The 16,890-nt window shown below is 43.1% G+C and overlaps 1 protein-coding gene across 2 annotated transcripts; it reads left to right on the forward strand.

Annotated features, from left to right (window-relative positions):
* The first annotated feature begins 930 nt into the window (after window positions 1-930).
* Window positions 931-16,820, forward strand: LOC136946549 (deoxynucleoside triphosphate triphosphohydrolase SAMHD1-like). Of its 2 annotated transcripts, XM_067240925.1 has the most exons (17): window positions 931-974; window positions 2,659-2,819; window positions 2,922-3,037; window positions 5,347-5,413; window positions 6,111-6,183; window positions 7,866-8,026; window positions 8,129-8,244; window positions 9,664-9,734; window positions 10,288-10,440; window positions 10,548-10,648; window positions 10,753-10,861; window positions 10,956-11,047; window positions 11,480-11,595; window positions 11,786-11,925; window positions 12,251-12,343; window positions 12,691-12,795; window positions 15,078-16,820. In XM_067240925.1, the coding sequence occupies exons 2-17, from the start codon at window positions 2,692-2,694 to the stop codon at window positions 15,078-15,080; spliced, it is 1,644 nt and encodes a 547-aa protein (XP_067097026.1). In that variant the 5' UTR covers window positions 931-974; window positions 2,659-2,691; the 3' UTR covers window positions 15,081-16,820. The 2 variants fall into 2 exon arrangements, with proteins under 2 accessions (XP_067097026.1, XP_067097027.1); XM_067240926.1 differs by lacking the exons at window positions 931-974; window positions 2,659-2,819; window positions 2,922-3,037 and adding an exon at window positions 4,507-4,772.
* Window positions 16,821-16,890: the final 70 nt, after the last annotated feature.

Genomic DNA, 16,890 nt, shown 5'->3' on the forward strand with positions numbered 1-16,890 from the left:
ACCTTGGTTACGTAGCTAGAACTAAAATAAGCCACCTTAAACGACTGCCTGGAAGGTGAAACACAACTCTGGTCCAATCTCTTTTCTTAAAAAAAGTGGTATCCTTACATTTTCTTCTTCGTTTGTTTTTCCATAGAGGAGAAGATCACAGGAGTAGGGCTACGCTACATTACTGAAACACAGCTGGAGAAGATGGGGATAGAGTAAGTGTGTATTTTTGTTTGGCTCAATTAAACATGCAATTCCTGTCATTAGCACTTTCACTAGGCCTAATTTATATCACCACAGCAGCAATACAAATTCAACAGAAAAGAAATGCCAAACTGTTTATGCTAAATACTTCCTCTGGATGTATGCATTTGATTAATTAAGATAACTTGCATAACTGAAAATAAATGCCCTTTTAAAACTACAGTACAAATCTGAGGATTGTAGAGGTTAGTTTTGGGACACCCATATCAAGTCGCAAACCTCAATACTTCAGTGATCTATGCAGTTTGTGCTCCTGCACAGCCTAACATGTTTCAATAATTGGATGATCAAATCTCAGAGAGCCCTGAATCATGTTGTGTGTGTGTGTATGTGTGCGTGCGCGTGTGTGTGTGCGTGCGTGCGTGCGCACCACTGTTTCCCAGGGTGGTTGTGGTTGGTAAGCCACTTTAATGGATGGCAAGGCAGTGGTATGCCACAAGTGTTCAGTCTATAAGAAAAACAGCTGTACATGTACTGTCAAAGCCAAAGTCTTTTGAATTGTTGGATTGCAGTGCACTTGCTGGACAGTCAGACCGGGTTCTCACACAAACAAAATAGTCTTTATCTGTATGTCAAGGATGTTTAAGCTTAGTTTCACTGTGTTTAGGTCTACTTCTCATATCTCTTGTGGGGCATTGCCTCCCTTAGACCCCTTGGCACCAGACTGCAGGTCCTGCACAAGCCTGCGGAAGCTCTGGCAGATAGTAGCCGAGACTATCAAGGTAACACCACACACTTTCATTCTGCTTCCTCTTTCAAGGCCAGAGGGAGGGAGGGAGGGAGGGAGGGAGGGAGGGAGGGAGGGAGGGAGGGAGGGAGGGAGGGGAGGGGAGGGGAGGGGAGGGGAGGGGAGGGGAGGGAGGGAGGGGCAGTGTACCTGTACCAGTTGGTGGTAGGAACAATAGAAAGGGTGTTTTTGAGGGTGAATCACCAAGGTCAAAGATGCACACAAACAGGGAAGACGCTCATCATGATGTGTGTGTTGTTTCTCTGTTGTCTCTGTCTATTGTTTAGTCGTGCCCTGGAGCTATTGATGTGTCAAGCTAAAATTATAGGCATGACGACTAACAAAAATTTTCCAGCTCACTGCACCTTTATAGGTGCAGGACTACTGAAGCACTGTAAATATGATGATGGACTGTGCTTCAACCGTTATTGGCCAAACAACCAAAACTAATTCCCCTATGGTTTAAAGGAAGATGGGAAACTGAACAGTGTATTAGTATGAACCAAATGATAATAGCAGTGGACGTACAGTTATTTGACTGGGTTAAATCAGAGCAAGAATGGTCAAAGTAAGGTTAAATAAAATAACCATAATAATAAGAGGGATTCAGGTGGCTGAGCAGTTAGGGAATCAGGCTAGTAATATGAAGGTTGCCAGTTCGATTCCAGGCCGTGTCAAATGACGTTGTGTCCTTGGGCAAGGCACTTCACCCTACTTGCCTCGGGGGAAATGTCCCTGTACTGTAAGTCGCTCTGGATAAGAGCGTCTGCTAAATGACTAAATGTAAATGTAAATAACATTGCAAATTAATGAAATCAATTACAAGGCAAACATGTAACAAAATGAAGGTTAACTCTTACCTACACTACCATGATTATTGTAAACCAGAGATAGAAAGCAAGATGTGAGGAAGGAGTACAAGGACAAGCCAGAGCTGAGGAGAAGCCCTCAGGAGATCAAGAATCCACGGAACAATGCTTTGCAATTCCTTTTATACACAAGAACAACCAATCAGACCAAATCTTGACCCTTACTTATCAACATATGACTAGCAATGCTACAGTAAGTTACACAATGGGGTGTGAGAGCCATCAAGTTGAGACCCTGTCAAGCAACTCCAGATTTTATCATATGAGAGGTGGGTGCAGGTTGACACCCAGCCTTACACCATGTACTCGCCACTGGGCAAAGACAATAGCGTAGATTCAAGCCCCTAAAAAGACCTAATTCGTGCTCTTCCGAGTAATAGTGGGTATTTAGTATGATATATCCTCTTAATACATGTTCATAAAATTAGACCACAAAAAGCCATCTTTCCAGTTAAGCAACCAGGTGAGCTGGAGGAGTGTTCACTGCTGGCAGCTGATTTTAGTCATCTCACATGCTGGGCGAAGCTGTAATAATTGCCCAGCCCTATCAGGTATTTCACCTCCTGTTACCTGTACCCGTGCTGATTTCTAACAGGTCCATCTCAAAGAGAGACGTCATGCACAGGCGTAATCCATTTGTCACTGATTCCGTTCGTTCAATACATTTATTATATGAACTAATGCAAAGCTAAAATCTTAGTTTTCTGGGATTTCAAAGTTGTTAGCTCAGATCAGGAATTTGATGAATTGCCCAACCTTAGTGGTTGTAGTAGTAGTGATTTCTTATTCCCGACCTGTTTCAACCTTCAGGTGTTCAATGATCCCATACATGGGCATGTGGAGATGCACCCTCTGCTGGTCCGCATCATTGACACACCCCAGTTCCAGAGACTTCGCTTCATCAAGCAGCTTGGGGGGACCTACTTTGTCTTTCCCGGGGCGACCCACAACCGCTTTGAGCACTCCATAGGGTAGGAAGGAGTTCATTTGTTTTGAAATGTGTATTTGATTTAGTTCAATGGTTGCTGTGTGCTTACTGTTAACTGGTTGTGTGTGTGTTTGTGTCGGTCTAGAGTGGGCCACCTGGCAGGGCGACTGGTCCAGGAGCTGAATGATCGACAGCCAGAACTTCTCATCTCTCGCAGAGACATCCTCTGTGTGCAGATCGCTGGCCTCTGCCACGACCTGGGTGAGGGAAACACACACTCAACCTTGTTCACCCTCTATGAACTGTAATGACAACACTCAAACCCCCCAAACAAGTTGGCTCTGGTTCCTTAACCGGTTCCGTTCAGGATTCTCGGAACCTTGGTGCTTAGTGAGCCCGCCCACTTTTCCACCCGTATTGAGCTGAACCATCGTAATCAAGGATGCGTCATCGATGGTGTGTGGAGCATTTGTTTTGCTTGGCATTTGTTTGGCATTTGTTTTTGCGTTTGAGTGAACCCAACTTCGGCCAACTCGTCGACTAGTTTGGCACGCAGCTCACCCTTGGTGCTTCCTGGCGGCTCCTGATCTTCAGGAGAGATGACCAACATGTCACCAAGCATTGGGGCTCATCAGCAGACCACTACAGGCTCTTTTTTTCCCCTCACTTGACTTCTCCAACGTTTTCTTCTCCATCCTCTTGTTCCTATATGACACACCCTCTGATGTGGTCACTGTTCGCACTTCAGGTCAAGGAAAGCCGGCGTTTTTGGGGGTATCGGCTTGGATCCAACTTTTCGGGTTTAGAACAATGTGTTTTTGGTCAAAATGCTCAGAACAGTTCAGAATTGGGTGCGTCGAATGGAACGGAACCCTGTCCGTGGTAGGGGGGGGGTCAGATGTCTCCGGTTAATTTTCTACCTGTCCAATCAGCAAACAGATCAGAGTGGCTGAGAACGATGACGATGATGTCGTGCGCTAGTTTGTGTTGTAGTTCCGTAATGGCGGCGGAGAAAGATTCGAGCCAAGCCATTCGGTCCGTTGTGGCAACGCTGCCGAATATCCAGAAGTTAAAGCCGGAACAAGAATAATCTTTGATCCCCACGGGGTTCGTTTGATTTTCCAGCTAGCTCCGTTAGTCGTGAATGAGTTGGCTAAGGCGAACGCTAGCGATTGGTTATGGCAGATCAGATTTGCTCTGGGCAGATCCAATAGTTTTAAACTTCAACAGAGTACCCGCCTTAAAAGGAAGATAACGCTTGTCAATGGAGCGAGCCCAGACTCTCTGTACAAATGAAATGTACGAGAGTCTGGTTAGGACCAATCTACTTGCTATGGCCTACCGAATAAATGCACAATTTCTAAAACAAAATGACTAATTATTATTATTGTTAAGCCATTTTACTATGATTATGGTTACGATTATGATTATTAAGCTATTATTATTATCATTATTATTATTATTATTATGGGAAGGCCATAGCACTTGACCTGCAGAATAACGCCACGATAAGTAAAAACTAAAACATTTAAATTAAAAAGTGTAATTCACAGACAAAAACTACTTTAGTGACCTGAGACCTTTATATAATATTGCATATTTACAAGAACCATACCAGGCATGGACCAGAATGAACTGTCTTGTGCTACTACAGCCCGCCCATCCAGGCTACCCATAGGCCGTCGGCATTTTTTTTTTGTTGAAATTCACTGCAAGCAGTACAGTACGATCAAACTATTTGGCGCGAAATCTAGAAGTCATCTTCAACATTGCTATCAGATTACTCTAATCATAGATAATCGGGTAGAGTAGACAATCAAAATGGATAGTCGAAAACGTCCAAGAGAGGATTTGCCGGTGGCTAATCATTTCAAAACACCAGAGAAACGAGTCTCGGTCGTTAGGCGAAACAGGGACTTCATGCAGTGGGATGTTGAAGACACTTGCCGATACATGTGTCAGGAAGGACTCGGGTCATTGGAAGAGAGGTTCAGAGGTTGGTTTCTGATTCTACCTAGCCAGCATATCTATTAGCTTACACGCTTTTTACATGTGTAGGTGGCTAGCTAGCACATACAGCCTAGCCTAGCGGTGTCTGCCTCTACCAACTATTTGGTCATGCTATACAATTTGAGTGTTGTAGAAGGAACATCATTTTGCCCTCTTTCTTTTTTGGACTCTATATACCATACTAATGGTTGTCATCCCAACTAAGTGCTAGCAGGGTTAACCTCGCTAAAAGTGTCTCGTGTACGTCCATGACATTTAATACTTTGTAGCCTGCTTACGACTTAGCGTTATATTATGAAGTCAGGAAAGGCAGAAAAAGCTGCCTTTCAGTTTTCACCTGGCAAATCTAAAACGAGTGTGACTATCTAATTTAAATGGGCAGGAGGGAGACCCCTATTTCAATATGTAATTCAAAACCCCTTTCATAACTTCCTCTAAACTGTTCTACGCTCATTTGATCACTTAAACGACTGCCTGGAAGGTGAAACACAACTCTGGTCCAATCTCTTTTCTTAAAAAAAGTGGTATCCTTACATTTTCTTCTTCGTTTGTTTCCATAGAGGAGAAGATCACAGGAGTAGGGCTACGCTACATTACTGAAACACAGCTGGAGAAGATGGGGATAGAGTAAGTGTGTATTTTTGTTTGGCTCAATTAAACATGCAATTCCTGTCATTAGCACTTTCACTAGGCCTAATTTATATCACCACAGCAGCAATACAAATTCAACAGAAAAGAAATGCCAAACTGTTTATGCTAAATACTTCCTCTGGATGTATGCATTTGATTAATTAAGATAACTTGCATAACTGAAAATAAATGCCCTTTTAAAACTACAGTACAAATCTGAGGATTGTAGAGGTTAGTTTTGGGACACCCATATCAAGTCGCAAACCTCAATACTTCAGTGATCTATGCAGTTTGTGCTCCTGCACAGCCTAACATGTTTCAATAATTGGATGATCAAATCTCAGAGAGCCCTGAATCATGTTGTGTGTGTGTGTATGTGTGCGTGCGCGTGTGTGTGTGCGTGCGTGCGTGCGCACCACTGTTTCCCAGGGTGGTTGTGGTTGGTAAGCCACTTTAATGGATGGCAAGGCAGTGGTATGCCACAAGTGTTCAGTCTATAAGAAAAACAGCTGTACATGTACTGTCAAAGCCAAAGTCTTTTGAATTGTTGGATTGCAGTGCACTTGCTGGACAGTCAGACCGGGTTCTCACACAAACAAAATAGTCTTTATCTGTATGTCAAGGATGTTTAAGCTTAGTTTCACTGTGTTTAGGTCTACTTCTCATATCTCTTGTGGGGCATTGCCTCCCTTAGACCCCTTGGCACCAGACTGCAGGTCCTGCACAGCCTGCGGAAGCTCTGGCAGATAGTAGCCGAGACTATCAAGGTAACACCACACACTTTCATTCTGCTTCCTCTTTCAAGGCCAGAGGGAGGGAGGGAAGGAGGGAGGGAGGGAGGGAGGGAGGGAGGGGAGGGGAGGGGAGGGGAGGGGAGGGGAGGGGAGGGGAGGGGAGGGAGGGAGGGAGGGGCAGTGTACCTGTACCAGTTGGTGGTAGGAACAATAGAAAGGGTGTTTTTGAGGGTGAATCACCAAGGTCAAAGATGCACACAAACAGGGAAGACGCTCATCATGATGTGTGTGTTGTTTCTCTGTTGTCTCTGTCTATTGTTTAGTCGTGCCCTGGAGCTGTTGATGTGTCAAGCTAAAATTATAGGCATGACGACTAACAAAAAATTTCCAGCTCACTGCACCTTTATAGGTGCAGGACTACTGAAGCACTGTAAATATGATGATGGACTGTGCTTCAACCGTTATTGGCCAAACAACCAAAACTAATTCCCCTATGGTTTAAAGGAAGATGGGAAACTGAACAGTGTATTAGTATGAACCAAATGATAATAGCAGTGGACGTACAGTTATTTGACTGGGTTAAATCAGAGCAAGAATGGTCAAAGTAAGGTTAAATAAAATAACCATAATAATAAGAGGGATTCCGGTGGCTGAGCAGTTAGGGAATCAGGCTAGTAATATGAAGGTTGCCAGTTCGATTCCAGGCCGTGTCAAATGACGTTGTGTCCTTGGGCAAGGCACTTCACCCTACTTGCCTCGGGGGAAATGTCCCTGTACTGTAAGTCGCTCTGGATAAGAGCGTCTGCTAAATGACTAAATGTAAATGTAAATAACATTGCAAATTAATGAAATCAATTACAAGGCAAACATGTAACAAAATGAAGGTTAACTCTTACCTACACTACCATGATTATTGTAAACCAGAGATAGAAAGCAAGATGTGAGGAAGGAGTACAAGGACAAGCCAGAGCTGAGGAGAAGCCCTCAGGAGATCAAGAATCCACGGAACAATGCTTTGCAATTCCTTTTATACACAAGAACAACCAATCAGACCAAATCTTGACCCTTACTTATCAACATATGACTAGCAATGCTACAGTAAGTTACACAATGGGGTGTGAGAGCCATCAAGTTGAGACCCTGTCAAGCAACTCCAGATTTTATCATATGAGAGGTGGGTGCAGGTTGACACCCAGCCTTACACCATGTACTCGCCACTGGGCAAAGACAATAGCGTAGATTCAAGCCCCTAAAAAGACCTAATTCGTGCTCTTCCGAGTAATAGTGGGTATTTAGTATGATATATCCTCTTAATACATGTTCATAAAATTAGACCACAAAAAGCCATCTTTCCAGTTAAGCAACCAGGTGAGCTGGAGGAGTGTTCACTGCTGGCAGCTGATTTTAGTCATCTCACATGCTGGGCGAAGCTGTAATAATTGCCCAGCCCTATCAGGTATTTCACCTCCTGTTACCTGTACCCGTGCTGATTTCTAACAGGTCCATCTCAAAGAGAGACGTCATGCACAGGCGTAATCCATTTGTCACTGATTCCGTTCGTTCAATACATTTATTATATGAACTAATGCAAAGCTAAAATCTTAGTTTTCTGGGATTTCAAAGTTGTTAGCTCAGATCAGGAATTTGATGAATTGCCCAACCTTAGTGGTTGTAGTAGTAGTGATTTCTTATTCCCGACCTGTTTCAACCTTCAGGTGTTCAATGATCCCATACATGGGCATGTGGAGATGCACCCTCTGCTGGTCCGCATCATTGACACACCCCAGTTCCAGAGACTTCGCTTCATCAAGCAGCTTGGGGGGACCTACTTTGTCTTTCCCGGGGCGACCCACAACCGCTTTGAGCACTCCATAGGGTAGGAAGGAGTTCATTTGTTTTGAAATGTGTATTTGATTTAGTTCAATGGTTGCTGTGTGCTTACTGTTAACTGGTTGTGTGTGTGTTTGTGTCGGTCTAGAGTGGGCCACCTGGCAGGGCGACTGGTCCAGGAGCTGAATGATCGACAGCCAGAACTTCTCATCTCTCGCAGAGACATCCTCTGTGTGCAGATCGCTGGCCTCTGCCACGACCTGGGTGAGGGAAACACACACTCAACCTTGTTCACCCTCTATGAACTGTAATGACAACACTCAAACCCCCCAAACAAGTTGGCTCTGGTTCCTTAACCGGTTCCGTTCAGGATTTTCGGAACCTTGGTGCTTAGTGAGCCCGCCCACTTTTCCACCCGTATTGAGCTGAACCATCGTAATCAAGGATGCGTCATCGATGGTGTGTGGAGCATTTGTTTTGCTTGGCATTTGTTTGGCATTTGTTTTTGCGTTTGAGTGAACCCAACTTCGGCCAACTCGTCGACTAGTTTGGCACGCAGCTCACCCTTGGTGCTTCCTGGCGGCTCCTGATCTTCAGGAGAGATGACCAACATGTCACCAAGCATTGGGGCTCATCAGCAGACCACTACAGGCTCTTTTTTTCCCCTCACTTGACTTCTCCAACGTTTTCTTCTCCATCCTCTTGTTCCTATATGACACACCCTCTGATGTGGTCACTGTTCGCACTTCAGGTCAAGGAAAGCCGGCGTTTTTGGGGGTATCGGCTTGGATCCAACTTTTCGGGTTTAGAACAATGTGTTTTTGGTCAAAATGCTCAGAACAGTTCAGAATTGGGTGCGTCGAATGGAACGGAACCCTGTCCGTGGTAGGAAGGGCTGACTCCCACTTCCCCCACAAGCAGTGCTGTGGTGAGAGATGGACAGGATACATTTCTGCAAGTGCTCATTCAGAAAGTAAAAGCATAGGATTGAATGCTTATCTTGGTCCTGTACTCTGTATTTGAGGTCAAAAGAATATAATTACCATATGGTTCAAGTTCAGACTGTTTTGGATGAACTGTAAATTATAACATGTGCCCCATGTTAGGATTCCAAAGTTCTTGGACAGTTGGATTGTTTTCCATAATTGAGCTCACCGGTGATTGTTTTGCTGAACCTGTTGAAATGGGTTGAGTCTGGACTTATGCAAGAGTGCTTTTATAGCTTTTATTTGAGTTGTATGACTTTATGACTGAGTATTATGAATTTGTATCATCATGCTGTGTTTCCCATGTTGTTATATCACTTCATGTCACCATGGCAAAAACAAAGCCTTGAATCAGGACTAGACACAAGGTATACTATAAGCCTTAACAACACAATTGAATACACCTGCAGCCTAATATTGACATTCTCAACTCAACAAATAGCCTGGAATATGGGTAATATATATAAGAATGTGTGTAAAGGTGCTTGAATTGCCATGTGGTTCAGCTGATGCGAAGGGAATTACCTAAATTTAAGCTAATCGTCTGCAAATACCTTATTGTTTTTTGTCAAATCAAAAAAGACAGAATATAAAACAAACATAAAAAATAAAAACTCAATTGGGACTGAATTACGCCGCCCCCCCCTTTCTTTGTTTTGACATCCCAGCCTAACCTTTTTCTTTTATGCATATACAGGACATGGCCCATTCTCCCACATGTTCGACGGGATGTTCATCCCCAAAGTCCGTCCAGAAACCAAATGGAAGGTAAAGGGATTTTGTCCGTTAAGACTCTGAAAAGCAACATTCGGTGTGTTTTTTCCCCCCACAATACTTTCATTCAGAAAGCACACACAGACAAATACAAACAATTGAGGGCAAGCATTCCTCAACACCCATTATGACATGGTGTCCTGGCCTTTGTACAAACATGCTTTGTAAACTCCATAGCTTTCAGAGTCCACTGTTTCCAAGATAATATATACTGTGTATACAACATTTTATATTTTTCCTTCCATAATGTATATTCCCACCAAGTTAGACTGGGACAATGGCATAATGGTATAGTCTGCAAATATGTACAGGTGCAGAACAGCAGCAATAACTCTATTGGAAATATGGAGTCATTATTACAGCCCTTGGTGATAAGAGGTAGATAAACATGAGTTACGATCACATGTACGACATATGTGACTCACATTATTAAATAAATAAAGATTGTGTAGGGCACTTGAGAAAAGAATGATTGCCTTTTTATGTAAGTTTGAGGGTGGGGCAGTGTACCTGTACTTTTTTTTTTTATTGTTGTCGTGCTCTGCAGCATGAGATGGCTTCCCTGGCCATGTTCGACCACCTGGTGCACAAGAATGAACTGGCTGAAGTGATGGAGCAGCATGGTCTGGTTCTGCCTGAAGACCTGGACTTCATCAAGGAACAAATCGCTGGACCGACAGACAAAACCACAGGGGCATCGGTGAGATCCAATGAAAACATCCAAGGTTGACTTAAAAGCTGATTAAAAACTTGTTTTTATGCTCGTTGTTATGGAAGCTCCTTATGCATTTCGACTCCCATTCCCAGTGGCCTTACAAAGGTAGACAAGAAGAGAAATCCTTCCTTTATGAGATTGTAGCCAACAAGAGAAACGGCATCGATGTTGACAAATGGGACTACTTTGCCCGGTAAGTTCAACCACAAACAAAATAACTGTTCTTCAGCATAATTAACCATGCTGTAACACATTTTCCTCTCTTTCTCTTTCTGACACACACACACATACACACAGGGACTGCTACCACCTGGGCATTCAAAATAACTTTGACTACCACCGCTTTCTGAAGTTTGCCCGAGTGTGTGAGGTGGACGGGAAGAAGCACATCTGTACCAGAGATAAGGTGCTGTAGCCTGGCTAACCCTCAACCTTCAAACTGATTATGACAACCTATTTAAAGTTTGTTAACTGTACCCTTGATGTTTCTCCTTCAACAGGAAGTAGGTAACCTGTATGACATGTTCCACACCAGGAACTGCCTGCACAGACGGGCCTACCAGCACAAAGTGGGCAACATCATTGAGACTATGTGAGTACTGGATCTGTAAATGCCTACCAGGATAAACGGGAAGATGTGTGTAAAAAAAACAAATAAAGCACATTTGAAAATAATATAATAATTTGCAAGGATAGATTCCCTGAGGTGGTACATGTCCCACATGCATGAAGACTTAAAAGGACGATCTTTCTCTTCTAGTAGTCAGCCTCCTTTTCTTTTGACTATGATGGAATGCACTGGCCTTTGAGCAACAGCTGTGTTACGATGTGTTCTCCTCCAAAGACCAGGACGACTCAGTCCAAATATTGTCTTCCTCCACAATCCCTTCAACCGTTTGTCCTGCCTAAGGAAAGGCTCTCCATAATACCATGAAACCAGCTTCGACTCAGTACCTGACGTCTTTCCAGAGTGCTCAAGAGACAGTTGCTTGTGTTGAGGAGACAAGCGTGTGTGTTTGTTCAGGATCACGGAGGCCTTCATCAAAGCAGACCCACACATCCAGGTTAAAGGCTCGGGTGGACAGCTATTCACCATCTCCACAGCCATAGACGATATGGAGGCCTATTCTAAACTTACAGGTAGGCTCAGTGAGTTTTTTTCTCTCCAAATGTTTTAATCAAAGAAACCCACAGTTTAAGGAAAACTGCATGATTTGTTGCCCTTGGCGGAGTATTTTGATTAGGATGTCATATTCCCCTCCCCCTGTTTTATGCTGGCTTTCTTTTTTGCCCCCTCTTTCTTTCTTTCTTTCTCTCTCTCCTCATGTAGACCATGTGTTTGAGCAGATCCTCTACTCCTCCCCTCCTGAGCTGGCTGAGGCAAGAGAGATTCTCGAGAACATCACCTGCCGACGTCTCTACAAGTGTGTGGGCCAGACTCAGGCTGAGAAACACCTGGAGATCTCACAGGTGTGTGTGACTGTATAGCTGGTCGCACAGATGTTTAGAATCCCCGTTGAGCTGAAATACCTCATTTCAAATTAAACACACTGTCAAAAGTAAGAAAGTTACAAATATTTGTTTACATTTTTGTTTTACAAATTTTTCAAGTAGGTAAGATTTTTTTATATTTTTTTACACATTACATTTCTTTAGCCAGACAAACTTTACTTGTCATGATCCCATATCTACGACTGTAAAACTGGGAAGTCAAGAGGTGTAACCAATTATGTATATTATGAGACCATCCAGCAAAATATTTTGCCTACGAAAGTCACCCACTTCTGTCTGTCAGGAAGTCCTCCTGAAGTGGGCTGACCAGGTGGCAAGATCCAGGCCTCAGATGGACCCAGCTGCTGGTCTGCAACCAGAGGACTTTGTAGTTAATGTGAGTGTCCAGTCTTTGTGTGTCAAGTTTTTAAAGCAGACCAATCTATCAGCTTCACAGCAGTGTATTCAACACAGGTACCCAGTTTGCATTTGGATTGGTGGAAGTGATGTTCTTGGACGGCTGTCATGCTAGCTTATTACACAGCTTTTGTTGAATACTGAATTCTGATTGGTCCATTATGGCTTTCTCCGGTCTGTTATTTCTGAATTGCAGACCACCGCTATGAATGACAAATTGTTGCTATGGACACAGTTCTGATCATTTACTCTGAAGAACCATGTCCAATCAAATCAATCCACAGACAGAAGTCCATTCCAATATATAACGCCCTTCTTCTGTGTCAGGTCATCAACATGGACTATGGGATGAAGGAGAAGAACCCAATCAATAATGTGCGCTTCTACTGCAAGAACGACCCCACCAAAGCCATTCAAATCCGCAAGAATCAGGTACGAATCATATTGCCATTTCTAAAACCACTCCATTTGATGAACTTCCTCCTGCCCAAAAACTGGTCTGCAAACCTGAAATATGACATATTTCATATTATAGAATGAATACAATGCCTTTCTAATCCACAACTCTGCAAGCTGTGTATTCCCACCAAGAGGAGGCTCAGCTGTCCGATTTAAAAAACAAAACAAAATCAAGACAGTTTTCGGGGACTCGGCCTCTTAACTTTTTGCAGCTCATACTTGCAGACACTGCCTGTGTCTCACTCTAGTGTCCCAGTCACGAGCCGTCCGCGTAAACTATTTCATATTTTCAAAGCTCTATATAGCTATCTGTATTCCCCCAGTCATCAACAAAGGTATGCTCCTGTCGTTTTGATCTTTTTCACAAAACTGAGCACAAAACTGGCATGGCAATACATTCAAATGGGCAGAGCACACCACCACCAAGTGCCAACCTCATGTCTCACCCTCCCTCTCACCTTCCTGTCTGAGAAACCTGTTGCTAGGCTACCCAGGCTCCGTTGCCCGGTAACCTAATCTCTGTGGTTTCCTGATGGGTGGTGCTGGGGTTAAAGGAAGAGGGGGACCTGTTATTGACCCTCATTAGGACATGAACAGGGGCTAGAGCTGTGTACTCCTCTATAAGTGTTTCCTGTCCAAATAACCGCAGGATTGATAGCAGTCGCAGACCGAACACAAAAACAAACGACAAAAAGCGAATCTACCGGGAACAGAGCCAAGTCTCTTCTTATCAGTGTCTCATCAGGGACGTATTAGACCAGCATTCAGCCATACATTGAGAGCAGAGCAGGCACATGGGGCGAGAGGGTTGCACCTTAAAAAATAAAAGTTTTTTTGAGGCTTGCAGTGTGCACAAACATAAAACTTTTATTGGAAGAATTGATTTTGGTTCAAACTATTCATTTCACCAGGAGATGGTGCTGTATTCCTAACTAACCCATTGGAATTGACTCTCATTTAATACATGTGCAACTGTCTGTACATGCATAAAGGTGTGCCTTTTATGATTTAGGGGAAAAAAATCCTTACATAGCGGTTGGATAGAAAGGTTTGCCAATAATGCATTAATAATCCTGTGTTCTTAATTGAGTGTTCTCATGCAAAATGTAGACCCATATGAAATGTAGTGTTAGCAGAGCATAATACAGGAATGATACAGGAAGCACTTGGTTTACTAAACTACTTTCTCAGAACAAAGCGGCAAGACTGGCACTTCACTGCTCTGTTAGGAGTAGTGTGGAGGTTATGCATGCCAGGCTGTCATGGATGAGGGTGGATGAAAGACTGGCATGTAGCCTTATTCTGTTTTTAAATAATGTGTATTCCTCACAGAAACCTGTCAGTTTGTATTTACAGCTATCACCTGCAAATGAGAGACATGGTTATAATACTAGACAGGCAATAAGTGGTCACTTTACTTTTCCTCTACCCAGAACCAATGCACTTAAGAAAACAGTAATGTACAGAGCCATTGCATACTGGAATGCGCTCCCCTCATATGTGACTCTAACACGAAATAAATGTGATTTCAAAAGGAAACTTAAGGCAGCTATAATTAGAAAAGAAATTATAGTAGATTAGATTATTATGTTAGGTATTTAAGGGATTTCAGGTATTATTTTACTTTTAATGTAAATGTTGTTTTCTAAGTCTGTGTTTTTGTGATAATTGATCATGCTGTACTGCATTTTATGTATTTATATTGTATTGGAATATTTTTTGCCTGGACCCCAGGAAGAATAGTCTCCACCATGGTGTAGACTAATGGAGATCCTTAATAAATAAAATAAATAAAAAATACTAAACCCATTGAGACCAAAGAAGTCCAGAGCAAAGCTCTGAGTAAAAAAACGACTTGGTTGCAAATACTTTTTCAGGCATCACCACATCCTTATTTATCTTGTTATCTTAATATAGTGTTCTTATGCAAAATGTAGACCCATATGAAATGTAATGTTTATTTAAAAGGAAAGCTTGTTAGCAGAGCATATGGACAGTACATCTATTAATTTTCTCATTAATGTTAGCTGTGCTCAAAACCATTTTAACCCTTCTCCGCTCAGTGAGCTGTGTAGACATTCTAGCACGCTGTTGACCAGACGCATCACACAACACCTGTCCTCTATGAATACGATGACTAGTTACACAACAACATATCCAACACATGCAGCTGCCAAGTGGGGGATACATCTTTGCTGTTTGCTTGCACACACCTTGTGTGTATAAATTTGACTCTGGCACACTTTCTGTTTCAGTGAGTGTTGTTGGGTAGGAGTGGACCACTCCTGGAACAGCCTGGACCTGGATGTGAACCTGTTCCAATGTCGAAGACTAGTTCAATATTGAATACATTCATCCATTTACATGTATCAGTGTGTGTTGTGGTTGTTAGTTTCCAGACAGGTCAGTCAAACACATCAGGGTCAAGATGATCAGTGATACAGGAAGCCAGGGGCGTCGTTAGACCCTTTTTACTGTGGCATTTGCCCCAGTAAAAACCCCAAAACACAAAAGTGTCCTTGATAATTCACCAATAAGATGGGTTCACGAGTTCAGTAACACACCAGCGATTGAATATATGATATGTTTTTATTGAAGCAGGGCTGGTAGCATAGCCAAGCCCGAATCAGTGGAGGAGGCTGGTAGCAGAGCCAAGCCCGAATCAGTGGAGGAGGCTGGTAGCAGAGCCAAGCCCGAATCAGTGGAGGAGGCTGGTAGCAGAGCCAAGCCCGAATCAGTGGAGGAGGCTGGTAGCAGAGCTGAGCCTGGTGCGGATGGTGGAGGCTGGTAGCAGAGCCAGTCCTGGGGTCCTGAGGAGACGAGAGTGTGATTACTGGGATGCACGGGAATGAATGATGATGTGAGGGGTGCCCACAGGGCTGTATTTGTATTGTACATTTGTGTAAAAGTTGTATTTGTCCCCGATCTTGTCTCTTCACTTTCCAAATGCAATCAGCTGCTCACAGACTGACAGAAGCTATAGATCAAGACCAATACAAACATTTATGAAAAAATGTGCATGTATTATCAAGAAAAAACGAACCCTGCTCAACTAGGTGTACTTGTTGACGGTGAATGATATTTTGGCTCAATTATGAATAATGCATAATTAGGAAAGATTAAACAAATCTTTCAAAAAGTTGAGATGGGCCTGTCTAATGTTGTGTATGTTCTAATTTGGGTGGAGAAGAATACCAAGTTCTTTGTAGTTTAATAAGAACTGATGCAAATCAAACAATGAATACAATACACCGACGTGAAGAAGTCTTTGGGCAGTTAGGTGGGCAGTCCAAGGGTCTGATGATGTCCCAGGGGGCAGACCTAAAGGTCAGATGATGTGCCAGTGGCAAAAGGATACATCCTCCTCCGAGCAAAGGGATTCATCCTCCACCGCCTAAAACCGGTTCTGTCTCCCCCTCTAGACCCACAGAGTAGTGAGACCTCATGTATCTTTTATCACCTGGTGTGGACTCTCCAGAGTTGTGAGGCCCATTGGACCCTCTCCTTGTCCCATGGTGCGGTCATGGTGAGGTCGTGGTGCGGTCATGGTCCGGTCATGGTCCTCTCGCCACCCCCTGCTGACTTATTGCATTCTTCTTCTCACGAAAGGATACGTTCTCTTGAGAATGACCCTTTTCTCACTCTCTCAGACCCTGTCACATTTTGGTGCATACGTTTGGAATATATGTTCATCATTATAATTACTTATTTTATCTGAAAGCATTGATTATATCTGGAATATGTGTTCAGCATTGTCATCACACATTTTGTATATCTGAAGCATTGATTGTCTTATTATGTAACAGAGACATAGAACATATGAAATAGCAGCATAGATTGGCAGCATAGATTTTATTCCTCCACACTAACCACAGGTTACCTCACATTGGAGGCCACTAGCCTGTGTATGCATGCCATGATTTGAATCTATGAAATAGAAAACATTGGCAACACTTCATATCAACTACCAGGTAACTGGTAGCAACATCCTTTTTAAAACATTGTTGGTACATAGGAACTGCTATATAATTAAATGTAATTAAGTGTTAGCAGTATTGAAGTGAAAGA

This window comes from Osmerus mordax, chromosome 7, assembly GCF_038355195.1.
Source record: "Osmerus mordax isolate fOsmMor3 chromosome 7, fOsmMor3.pri, whole genome shotgun sequence".
Classification (NCBI taxonomy): domain Eukaryota; kingdom Metazoa; phylum Chordata; class Actinopteri; order Osmeriformes; family Osmeridae; genus Osmerus; species Osmerus mordax.

What these genes read in the sequence shown, in the direction of transcription:
- LOC136946549 (XM_067240925.1), top strand. Translation starts at nt 2,692, where the DNA reads ATGCACCCTCTGCTGGTCCGCATCATTGACACACCCCAGTTCCAGAGA. An exon ending in TGGCCTCTGCCACGACCTGG is followed by an intron (nt 3,038 to 5,346) that starts GTGAGGGAAACA and finishes TTGTTTCCATAG; the next exon opens with AGGAGAAGATCACAGGAGTA. An exon ending in ACAAAACCACAGGGGCATCG is followed by an intron (nt 10,441 to 10,547) that starts GTGAGATCCAAT and finishes TCCCATTCCCAG; the next exon opens with TGGCCTTACAAAGGTAGACA.